The sequence below is a fragment of the Electrona antarctica genome (assembly GCF_951216825.1).
Source record: "Electrona antarctica genome assembly, chromosome: 9".
Lineage (NCBI taxonomy): Eukaryota > Metazoa > Chordata > Actinopteri > Myctophiformes > Myctophidae > Electrona > Electrona antarctica.
This window is the reverse complement of record NC_136790.1, coordinates 38,681,994-38,694,393: the sequence shown is the minus strand read 5'-3', so window position 1 is coordinate 38,694,393 and position 12,400 is coordinate 38,681,994. Positions and strand designations below refer to the sequence as shown.

The window sequence follows — 12,400 nt, the reverse complement described above, 5'->3', positions numbered from 1 at the left end:
GTGACACGATTCCAACGAACCCACCCCCGTACAAAATGGTTGAGAAATGAAAGAGATACCCCGCGGACCCCCGCGGACCCCCACCTGGGCACGAGACCACCGGGAGCGCGTCCGGGACGGCGGCCCGGTTCGAACGAGATTCACCCCGTACGAAACGGCCCAGGGACGGCCGAGATACCCCGCGGACCCCGAGACAGGGGTCCCCGAACCTTGAGACCCCCCGCCCTCCCTCTATACACACGCGTGTGTGTGCGGCGTGCGCGCGTGCGTGTGTGTGCATACCCCGCGGACCCCCGTGGACCCCCGCGGACCCCCACCTGGGCACTCTGGGTTTGATTGCTCAAGCCTGAATGGGCAAGACACGCCCCCTCATTAACATACCGTCAGTGAAATACGGCATGAAATAAATGTTTAAATAAATGTTTAAATAAATGTTTAAATAATTAAATAATTAAATGTTTAAATAAATAATTAAATGCTTAAATAAATAATTAAATAAATAAATACGTAAATAAATAAGGAAATAAATACATAAATAAATAATTAAATGTTTAAATAAGTAATTAAATGTTTAAATAAATAATTAAATAAATAAATACGTAAATAAATAAGGAAATAAATACATAAATAAATAATTAAATGTTTAAATAAATAATTAAATGTTTAAATAAATAATTAAATAAATAAATACGTAAATAAATAAGGAAATAAATACATAAATAAATAATTAAATGTTTAAATAAATAATTAAATAATTAAATAAATAAATACGTAAATAAATAAGGAAATAAATAATTAAATAAATACATAAATATATAAATAAATAATTAAATACATAAATGGTCACATAAATGAATACATTTCAATATTTAATTGTATATTTCTTTGCACAATTATTTATTTATTTGAGCATTTCATGCTTTATAAATGCATTTATTTATTTATGTATTTATATCTAGATACGGCAGGAATGGCATTCCATATTTAGGCAGCAGTCTGGTGGATGGAGCCATGTGCTAAAAGTGATTTATGGTCCTCTGGTGAATTATAAATGAGGTGCAACACTGGCTCAGCGACAGACAGAAGGTGAGGGTAATATCCATCCAGGCCTGCTGTGCTCCATCAGACAAACGAGATCTGTCGTTTCCTCTCAAGAGGAGTTGCTGTGGTAGTTCAAACAGAGAAATAAATGGATTAAAGCATTTTAGCAAGCCTGGCAATCCATGCTTGTTTGACTGTTATTGAATGATAACAAGGTTTTTTTTAGGGGCACAGTTTACAGTTATAGCTATTATTTTAAAATCACACCTGTGTGAAGTGAGGGGCACTCTTATCATACATCATCTCATTCCGGCCAATCACAATTTGTGTCCTCACCTTCGTAATCAATGTGAGCGTAACTTCAATGAGCCTCTCTCTCTCTCGAGCATAAATAAAGGTGTGAATGAATGAATGGAGTGTTATTTATGATTGCGCCTAAACTAACTAGAAATTGCATTGCATTTCAGCCCAATACTCACATGCTAAATTACTATTTTCCATACTGTAGTGTAGTGTGTACATTTCCTTAGCACCCCAACATTGGTAGAATTGCTTTGGTAATTAGTGGTCAGGGATTGATGCAATAGATCTTTGTAGGGTTTGTTGGGCCTTCAGTGTCAGGTTACAGGAAGGTCATTGGTTCAGTAGTCGGCTAATGAGACCAGCCTTTGTCATGCTCTCTTTCATATTACCAACAAAGAAATCTGGGAACCCATTTGGTAAAAGAAAAATCACACCCGTGTGAAGTGAGGGGTGCTCTTATCATCGTACATCATCATACATTATCTCATTCCGGCCAATCACAATTTGCGTCCTCACCTTCGTCATCAATTTTACACAAACACTCAAAATTGTCCATTCATTGTCAATGGCATTTAATGTTTGTGTTAGGACACATTTTACACACACCAAAAGCTGGACATAGATCGCCCCTCAAAATCTATCTAAGCAAATTTATTCCTTCAAACTAATTTAGTTGATAGTAGAGATCTAATATCAACCTGGTGAGTAATTGCCACTATTACCTATTATCAGTAAATCTTAAACAGGCCAGACACAATGTAATCTGAGGCATCTCCATCGATGAGGCCTGTTCCATTACTATGAATGAACCAGCAGGGAATATTGACTCCATTCTTCACATCATTCCTATAGTCCTTCTGCCAGCCTCTGTGGACCAATGAGAGAGACATTTTGACTCAATTGTATACAAAAAAATCACACCCGTGTGAACTGAGTGGTGTAAGGTCTTATATAGACTGATCAGCTGTGGTCTGACGTAATGTCTGACGTAATGAAATCACACCCGTGTGAACTGGGTGACCATAGCAACCATGCTAATTTTTTGGTACGAACAGACAGACAGACAAACAGACAGACAGACAGACACGTAAACTAACAAAGCCAGTTAGTACAGTACATTGAAACACAGACAAACACACACTTTTATCTGTATCAGATCTAGAAATATTCATTCAGCCTATAGGATGAGACTATCATTTGTACCTGGTCACATTGAGCTCCTGTCCCTTCACATACATGGTGGCATCAGGTTTTTCAGGGACCTCTCCTGGACGCAGATCTCCCACCTCAAACTCAACCCCATGGTAAAACTGACCTGGAGGACAGCCCACCATTGCAATTTATTTATTTATTTTATCTTCTAAAAGGGAATCATTCTGGACTACTGGTTTATTTATTCTCTATTATAGACTGTACTGAAAATACATCGTCCGGTTAATCCTAACCCTCAGATTTAAGGATCTGAAAGCATTTTTGGAATGTTTACTTGATTCCATAGGTTTTAACCATTAGTGTGATAATATATAGTAGGCCTAAATGCCTAATATACTGCCGTATTTCAACATCAATAAGGATCGAAAAGTGATTCGGGAGGGGGGCGGCTAGAATAGATGTTTCATTATACATGTGTGATTCTGGTCTGTCTTAGTGCTGCCCTCTAGTGTGTGGTTCTGACCGTTCTGTACCTAGCAGTCCATGAACAGATGGGGAGAGAAGATGGCTGTCCAGGGTGTAGAAGCCCAGGTAGTCTTGGTGGTATGGGTGGCTTTTCCAGACCCGGTGTAGCAGGACCACAAACGTCACTGAATCTTTTAGAATGACCATCAGGGTGCCGTTTTTGGTCAACAGAAGATCCATGCTGGTGGTGGAAAGGAGGTGCCAGGGCAGAGAGAACAAAGGTAGTGAGGAGAGAGAGAGGAGAAAGGGGAGAGGGACGAGGCAGCAGGGGAGAAGGCATTAGTGAAAGGTGTACACTGGAAGGGTGGGCAGCAGGGACAATTTCAGACTTAACTTTAAATATAAATGATCTTGTCAATGAGTGAGAAGGTACTCTCAAAAGCTGTAACTTACTTGGGTCCTTTGAGGGCAGCTTTATCAGACCACAGTAACTTGACACGTTTTCCATCTTGTAACACAGAGATGTCTTCAGTGGTCACCTCCAGTCTCACCCCAAGGGTCTTGTGAATGATGCCGAAACGTCCAAAGTAAGTGTTGATTTTACCACCAGGGGAAACTTTCTTATCACCAATAGTCTGACCGTTGACTAAAATTCCTACACGTAAAAATGGATTCAGTCACTCACAAAACACAGATTAAAACTATTACATACGAAGCAGAGTGGCTCACAACCTCACCCTGATGACCAAAAAGTCTAATTCTCGAATATCTCCCGTGAGCTAGAGGGAAGTCCCTTTGGCTTAGTGGTTAAGATGTTGGCTTTCCACACTGGAGACCCGGATTTCGAATCCCGGGCATTACACATATACCTATACAATTAAAGAGTCAACTTACATTCCCCAACTAAGTTAAGTAATAACATACAACACCATTCAAATCATCTAGCAATTATTCAAATCCTAAAAGCCTAAAACTGAAATGGATGTCAGAATAAGAATCAGAAGTTGTCCACTACAGTATCTTTGGCTCTGACAATGTGAATAATAACAAATCACACCTGTGTGAAGTGAGGGGCGCTAATATATTAAAGTCTAACTCATGTTGATTAGGTGATGTAATGGTGACAAATAGTGACAAAACAAACAATAAATTATCTTTATTATTAATGGCATTTAATGTTTGTGTTAGGGACAAGATGACGTACATTTTCCCTTCATTGTCAATGGCGTTTTTAAAACAAACATTGAACTAAAAACATTAAACCTGTATATAGGAGGGGCTAGCGCCCCTCAAAAATCACACCCGTGTGAAATGAGGGGCACTCTTGTCATTGTACATCAATTTATGTTAGCGGACATTTGACATTGCTACATAAGGTACATAAGGTGGTCCCTTATTGGCCAAGCGGCTCCCACCAACATGTGATTGGTTAGCCGATTTGTTCGTTTACATATTTATGACTTAAGTTTTCCCTTCAATGTCAATGGTGTTTAATGTTTTGATGTTTAATTTACGTCATATTTAGCAGAATTATCAGCTCTTATTATCATACATCATCATGAATCATCTCATACTGGCCATCAGAATGCCTGTTGCCTGTGATTGGTTGGCTGATTTGCTCGTTTACATATGACGTAAATCTTCCCTTCAATGTCAATGGCGTTTAATGTTTTAAACGTCATATTTAGCAGAATTCTGATGTCATTTCTCCGTTCATTGTCAATGGCAAATATTGAGACGGGCGGGGACAAGATTTAGCTGACATTTGACCGGAATTCCCGGTTCATTGACAATGGCAAATCTTGAGACGTGTGGGGATAAAAGCTGTTAATAGAAGGGGCTAGCGCCCCTTAAAAAATGAAAAGAGAATCATATTTTAATCACCTGTGGTTGTGTCTCTAACCAGGTTGAAGATGGTGCCTGGTGTGTCATTGATATTGAAGCACAGTGCATCATCTCTCTTTGGAAGCTCTATCATGAAATGAGGATCTCCATCCACTGAAAAGACATTGAAGGTGAGAGCACATTTAACATTGGACACTCAAAGTCAGCTGCCAATATCTGAAGCTGATCTAAAAAGCACTTGGGTATTTACCAAAATATGTGGGAGGAGTATAGTGAGTAGTAGTATAGTGTTGCAATGAAGATCCCTGTCGATAGTGTGGCAATGAAGATCCCTGTCGAGATGATGATGTACCTATAGCTGGTTTATGGTTATACACAAAATGTCATACAGATCAAAACATGAAGACATTGGAATTAGAAATCTTTTTTATTTTGTTGGGTGGAAATGTAACGTTTTACGTAGTAGTCTCTCTGCCATTTGTCGTTGTTCTGTAGAAAATAAATAGTGAAAATATATTAGAAGATGACAACGTATGGATACAGCAGCTTTAATAGTACAGTACTTGTGTAATGATGGAGACAAGACCACGATGAAGTGTCACACTTTTTTCCTTCCCATTCCATTTTCCATACCCTCGGTCAGTTTGTCAGCGAGGAAGGAATCACTCTCGCCATCCTCAGTTTGAGGCTTGGTGACCACCATGGAGGTCAGTGGAGTGACAAAATTGTACTTCAGGGACATTTCCAAAGCCTTAGCTGTGGCATTGCCTTTTTCCTCTGCTGTACCAGTCTTACTGGAAAGAAATAAAGAAAAAATAAACACATTTGAAGGTTAATGTGTTTTATTCAATAGTATTCATCATAGAACTTCCTACACTGTAAGAAATTCAAAAGTCCTGACAGAGCAGCCAAACAGACCTCTGCTTCAGTAGCTGTTGGATGGTGATGTAGGCCCACAGACGTTCTGTGAAGTCCCCAAATATGTACGCCTTCTCTGGGTAGATAACGTTCCAATCTACAGTGGTCGCCTGGCCCTGCACCTGAAAGTCCTCATAAGACTAGAGAGAGAGAAGAGAGTGCGGTGGGTGTCATGGGAGTAAATGGATGAACGATATGTGCTTTGCACTCCTCTGTCTCACCCCCTTGGCGAACACTTCCACCATGAAGTTATTATCCATGTCATTGTCACTCAGTCGTCCAGCTACCACAATCTCTGAGCCGTTGAACAGCTGATTGAAGTGGTTGTTGGTCAGCAAATCCACCGTGTTGTCAGGGTAACGAAAGTCCACGTCTAAGAGTAGAGTACTGGCCACCTCATCATAGAAACCCTGTAAAAAACACAATATAATAATAAGTCGCAATTTCTGAAAAATTGCAAAGTGTGGTTGCCGCAGTCGCTTACATAGGCCCCTCCCTAATTTGAAAACTTCTATAATGCTTGAATAGTTTGGTCTTCTGCCCCTTCAATGGAACTCTTATCATATCATACTATAATCATACTATAATTAAGCCAATGTCTGTCTGAATGTGTGTCTGTCTGTCCCGAACACTTCCGTAGCTCCTCACTGCCTGCACCAATCGCTCCCATTTTTCACACAGGCATTGACCATAATAATATGGAGGTCTTAACAAAGCCCTTTTTCCAATTTAACAAATTATAAATGAATAATGAATTTATTAGTGAATTAAAAATGCGAAAACGCACCCAGGGGCCAGGACGCAGTACCCCCCGCGGCAACAGGGCACAGTACCCCCCGTGCAGGCCCGGCGCCAGGATGAAATGCCTGAGGGGTCAATTGAGATTTTTGAGGGGGCAAAAAAAATAAAAATAAAAATCATTTTTTTTCTTTTTTTTAAGCAACACAATATTATTATGTTGCTAAAGCAAGCAGGCAGTGTCAGTTCTATGACTCAGCTGATCATATGCAATATTGGAACGAAAGCACTGCCCCGCCAGGGGGGGTCGGGGGGGGGCATGCCCCCCTGGGCTCCAGATTATTTATTTTAATTTGCGATGAAAATGCTTCAATCTGGTGCACTTTGAGATAAAAAATGAAGAGGCTAGATCTATAAAGAACTACACACATCATATTAGATTATTATCATCTTTACTGTGCTATTATTGCCATTTGCCAACATCACAGTAGGCTACAAAACAACATTGGATAGGGCAGGGGTGGGCAACTTTGATGATGGAGAGGGCCACTATATTTCAAACTCACTCCAGAGGGCCACAATGCATATAGTCAAGAGTAGCTGATCTACAAGCTCAAAACGTGTTGCAGTGCGATGCATTTTGAGCTTGTAGATCTGCTTTTTTGCTATTTTTTAAATTGGAATCCTGAATAATTTTCACCTATTTTTTAATTGGAATCCGGAAAAGTAATATTTTTTATTTAATTTCAAATACATTTATATGTTATGTTAACTTTATGATTATGAACTGAAATGCAAATATTGGACATAAAAAAAGGCTAGTACTAGTCATTAAGCTACTAATATAGACTGAAGTAATTAAAGTGGGTCATGTTTGCATGTTTGGAATTGTAACAGCTGAAATCAATAACATATCAGTATTCTGATATTAACCTGCAGACCACATTAAGTGAACGAGTCTGTGCTCAGAGAATACATTCTTCAGCGTGTCCACAATAGTCCACAGCCCACTTTGCCACTTGCTCTGATCCACTGCATCAATAGCACCCCTCCCCCCCAATAGCAGACCATCATATGTCAGACACATACATTCAGTTGATCCGAATGTTTTGTTTTTTTGAGGGGTCAAGGAGGTCGGGTTGACCCCTCGTGGCGCCGGGCCTGCCCCCGCGGCCACAATGCGGCAATTATTTCACAACGGGTAAGGGCTAGTCTTTATAAACGATTGTAAAACATAGATTGGTTACGTAACCAACAACAGCCAATTAGCTGCTACAAACGTTATGCAAAGCTCGGCCAATCACAACTGAAGTTCGATTCGATTATTTGATTATTCCGGAGGAAAAAGAAAGTGTCGCAATAACAATAGTCTGATAGCCCTTTGGGCAACCACACTAATAAATAAGCTTTATTTACATATTATTTTTCCAGTGATAAAAAAGTACAAACAAGTACATTTTGACTCATGGGGAGTCAATAATGTACACTGTTTTGCGGCCAGACCCCAACCAAGCCTTAAAATTGATGAATAAAAACACAATCGTAACACGAAATTGGCAGCCAGTAAACAGATGCTGCACAGAACACCCTCCCTTACTGCACCTGGAGTTGGGCAGTTGCATCCGAGTCCTCATAGATTCTGCGGGCCAGTCCCTTGTTTTGTTGGGCCATCACATCCAGAAAGGAGTAATCCACCACATTTCCAAATCCCAGACAGAAAAGGGATATTTGTCCATTAATAGCCTCACGCACATTTTCTTGGATCTTTGGAAGGTGGGTCTCTCCTACGTGTATATATGCACACACATACAATAAAAGGGTTAGGCAAGGCAATGCAAATTAATTTGTATAGCACAATTTATACACAAAGGCAATTTAAAGTGCTTTACATGAGGCATAAAAAGGCTTTTAAAGACAAATTCAGAATAGAAAGAATAAAGTAGAGAAATACTTTTTCTATTGGTTACGTTGCACACTATCAGGAATAAATGTGTACTTTGTGATGTGTACTCAGGGGTATTGTATTGTCTAAGAGCATTAAACTTATGCTCAGCCACTGACATGTATGTGGAACTTACTATGGTGTCATTATAGTATAGACCACTGAAGTCTGACGTCAATATCGGTAGAGGGGCGCAAATCCACAGGTTCATGTACTTTTTATTTGCATTGTAATCCCCATAGGGGGCCGTTTCACTCATATGGATATTAAGAATCAACTGACTGAGAGAAAACGCTATTGTTACTGCTACTGAATTACGGTAGTTACATTTTCGCTAGAAACAGACTGTATCATATATGAGTGAAGTGACTGACTGTCGCAAACGATACAGAGACACCTCACTGACAATAACGCCGAGCCCGAGACAGCTTGTTTATTTTTGGACCACAATGCTCATATAAAACGATTTTAAAAATGTATTCTCCATAGTGAAATTACTTCCGTGAACCAGGCAGAACCAGGGGATGAGCGAGTGACGTCAGGACTTCGGTGCTCTATTGGTTTCCTGTTTACCAAACTCTTACTGTATGTTCCCAGAACATATGCAGTGTCCCAGATACACAAACAACCCACTCTGAACAGAGCTTATGTGTGGTGTGTCCAAGACTGCAAACCATTCCCTGAATTAATTTACTAAACATTTCTGCTCTTAACCAGTGGTGGAAAGTAAATAAGTACTCAAGTACTGTACTTAACTGGACTGGAGTATTTTCAAATTTCAATATTTAGTTTTTGGCTTTATGTTATTGGCTTTTTGTGCCTTTATTGATAGTCACAGTGAAGACGGAGAGGAAAGAGGGAGAGAGAAGGGGAGAGACACGCAGCAAAGGTCGTCATGAAAAGGACTCGAACACACAACGCGCTGTCATGCCAGAGCCTACTAGGGCAGTATTATGCGTGTCTTAAGTACCAGGTCTTATTACTTAACTTAAGACCTGGAGCCGTGATCAATGCCATTTGGCTATTCTGAGTGGCCAAACAGCATTGACCACGCCTCCAGGTCTTAAGTTAAGTAATAAGACCTGGTACTTAAGACACGCATAATACTGCCCATGTGGCATGTGCCTGGACCACTAGGCCAGCGGGTGCCCCAATATTTTTACTTCTACTCCACTACATCTCAGAGGCAAATTTTGTATACAGTACTATAGAAGAATAACAGTTTAAGTCCACACTAATTATCCATAATGTATAAATTATGGATAAGGGGTCAGGACAACGAGGCCTTTTCATGGAGGGGTCAGAATAAAATTTGGACTTAAACTGTTAATAGTACTTCTACTTTGTAGAATTTGATTATTATTACATGCCACCCTAACCACTTCAGCCCTATATTTCAGCCTTGTAGATCAGCTATTTTCAAAAGATCTTTATATATTTTGAACTTGTGAAACGGGACATTCTGCACAATAAGTACTTTTACTTTTGGTACTTTAAGTATATTTTGATGCCGATACTTTTGTGCTTTTGCTCACGTCAATTTTGAATACGGGACTTCTACTTGTAACAGAGTATTTCTACATTGCATTATTGATACTTTTACTTAAGTAAAGACATGTGGTACCTTTTCCACCACTGCTCTTAACATGTTCCTGTATGTGCATACAGTTGGGTGCCACCGATATTGTCCCTTATCATTTGACCCATTTAGGCCTGACCTCAAAATTAAAAAAAATCCTTCTAAATCCTCCAGTTTTCTGAAACAAATATTTTCACGATTTTTCAAAAATAGCAGACCTACAAGCTCGTAGCGCGCCACTCGGTGGCGCGCTATGAGCTTGTAGATCTGCTATTTTTCAATAGCTAAATTATAACAATGTTTAAAACACCAAAAGGGGTTCCCGCCCAAAATGGGTTAACTGTCCTTTTGCGCAGATCACGCAAACCTCAGCAAAAAGAAAAGGACAATATCGATGGCCTCCAACTGTATGTAACAGTAACACAAATATGTACAATGGTAGTGGTACATTTAACGCCTTCCATCCTTTCACCGACACCACCACAAACATTTCCCAGAATACATTGCAGGAGGGTAGCTCCTACACACTTGAAAATAGGTAAGCACAACAGTCAATAATAGCCTCTTCTTTGTTGAGGCTGCTATTTGTTTTAAGTAGGATGCACTAAACAAAATGTTGTATGTTCCATACAGTGACACTAAACACCCTTATCTTATCTTGTAGATCGACTATTTGTGGCTCATCTTCCCCACAGTTTAGGTATGATATGGTTCAAGTAGCTTCGAAAACCCAGACATTTTTATTATGGTTCAAGTGATTAATGTAAAAAAAAATCACACCCGTGTGAACTGAGTGGTGCAACTCCCCCTCTTACCCCCCTCTCTCTCGCTCTCATTAGCAGGCAACAGTGCAGCACTATTTCTCTCTCTCTGTTTCTGGCACGACAGCGCCCCTACTGGTACTCATGAGTCACACATGAGTCACACACAAACATAGGTTAACTTAACACGAGTCACATAGGTGTCACACGGACACGGACATTGCTGTTCCTTGGAGTGGTTGCACCACTCAAAAAAGAAAAGAAAAAAATGCACCTATCACACAAATAATGTTTTACTTTTAGCTTCACGATTAGTGCTTTAATTGCCATACATTTCAAGAGTTGAGCTCACCTTCGTTTGGCATTCCATCGGTCATGAAAATAATCATGTCGAAACTCCTTTCTGGGAGGATGTTGTCTTGCCTGTCTTTCACCAGCATGTTTACAGCAGCCAGTGCTGCACCATTGATATTGGTCCCTGGAATGGGAACACACACAGTCAACTGCGTACAATGATATTCAATTAATTAAATTAATTTGGTTCTTTGCATTCAAACATTATCCATCATCCACATAAGGAAGTGAACAAGGACATGTGGAGGAACACTATTCCTCATAGTTTCTTTTCCAAATTGAGTTATGTCAATTCCCAATTCCCTGTGTATTCTAGTCCCTTTGTCACTGCTACTCCTACAGTTGGTGCTATAGGGTGATGATGTCTCCTCCAATTCATGTGACATCAATGCCGCTCATTTTCACTTCTGACAATTAGAAGTTTCATCAGGATCACTATAACACTCATGTACAGGTGTGTTGATGTGCTATCCTTCCTATAGTGTCACTCTACACTGAACAAGTAGCCGTCCCGACCAACTATAGGAATTGTTAGTGCTGCGTCCAAGATATGACTAGGGTGACCAGATGTCCCTCTTTGCGTGGGATAGTCCCTCATTTCCAAGACTTTTCAGGCGTCCCACAAATTGAGACCATGTCCCACATTGTGACTGGCAGGTAATTGCATCAGTGTTCAAATGCCCTAATAGTTAGTCCCCTAATAGTTGGCCTTCTGTTGTAAAGCTCCATCCCACTTGTCCCACACAAACGATACTTCTGTCCCTCAAATGAACAGTTTGGATCTGGTCACCCTAGATATGACCTATTCTGATGCTTACATCCACTTTCTCTTATCCCTCTGGCGAATGTCAGGGCTTCGGCCACATTTCCCTTGCTGGCCTTAATAAGAGAGTTTTTCCATAAATAAATCCTATTACTAAACAGGATGATAGAAAAGTAGTCATCCTCATGCAGGTCCTGGAGGATGGCCAGCAATGCCTCACGTGTCTGCACAGGGTCATAAGATCAGAGGTCAAACATGTACGGTACATAGAATAGCCCACATCAAATACTGTAGACATATGATATATGCATGATTTATTTCTCTCACACACTCTACATGTTCTCACCTGCTTTATTTTATTCCCACGCATGGACAAACTAATGTCAATCACAAACACCACATTCTTTGGAACTCTGGGTAAGTCAGGAGGTGCAAAGAAGTGGACGAAGTATCCATTCACAATCTGAGGGGAAAAAGACAAAAAGTGTATAATCTACTGTATTCCAAAAGCACTGATGGAAAGGTAGAACAAAAACAAT

The 12,400-nt window shown here is 40.1% G+C and overlaps 1 protein-coding gene across 1 annotated transcript in view; it reads right to left on the bottom strand.

Annotated features, from left to right (window-relative positions):
• Nucleotides 1–2,072: 2,072 nt before the first annotated feature.
• Nucleotides 2,073–12,400, bottom strand: part of LOC306929979 (inter-alpha-trypsin inhibitor heavy chain H3-like) — a gene marked incomplete at both ends in the record, with an annotated part of 28,775 nt that continues 18,447 nt past the window's right edge. Inside the window, 12 exons of the mRNA XM_079510714.1 lie at nucleotides 2,073–2,211; nucleotides 2,548–2,659; nucleotides 3,030–3,202; nucleotides 3,415–3,616; nucleotides 4,846–4,959; nucleotides 5,440–5,600; nucleotides 5,725–5,864; nucleotides 5,946–6,134; nucleotides 8,065–8,246; nucleotides 11,097–11,222; nucleotides 11,917–12,085; nucleotides 12,208–12,324. Coding sequence (XP_079366840.1) covers nucleotides 2,073–2,211; nucleotides 2,548–2,659; nucleotides 3,030–3,202; nucleotides 3,415–3,616; nucleotides 4,846–4,959; nucleotides 5,440–5,600; nucleotides 5,725–5,864; nucleotides 5,946–6,134; nucleotides 8,065–8,246; nucleotides 11,097–11,222; nucleotides 11,917–12,085; nucleotides 12,208–12,324 — 1,824 coding nt within the window. The remainder of the gene's footprint in view (nucleotides 2,212–2,547; nucleotides 2,660–3,029; nucleotides 3,203–3,414; nucleotides 3,617–4,845; nucleotides 4,960–5,439; nucleotides 5,601–5,724; nucleotides 5,865–5,945; nucleotides 6,135–8,064; nucleotides 8,247–11,096; nucleotides 11,223–11,916; nucleotides 12,086–12,207; nucleotides 12,325–12,400) is intronic.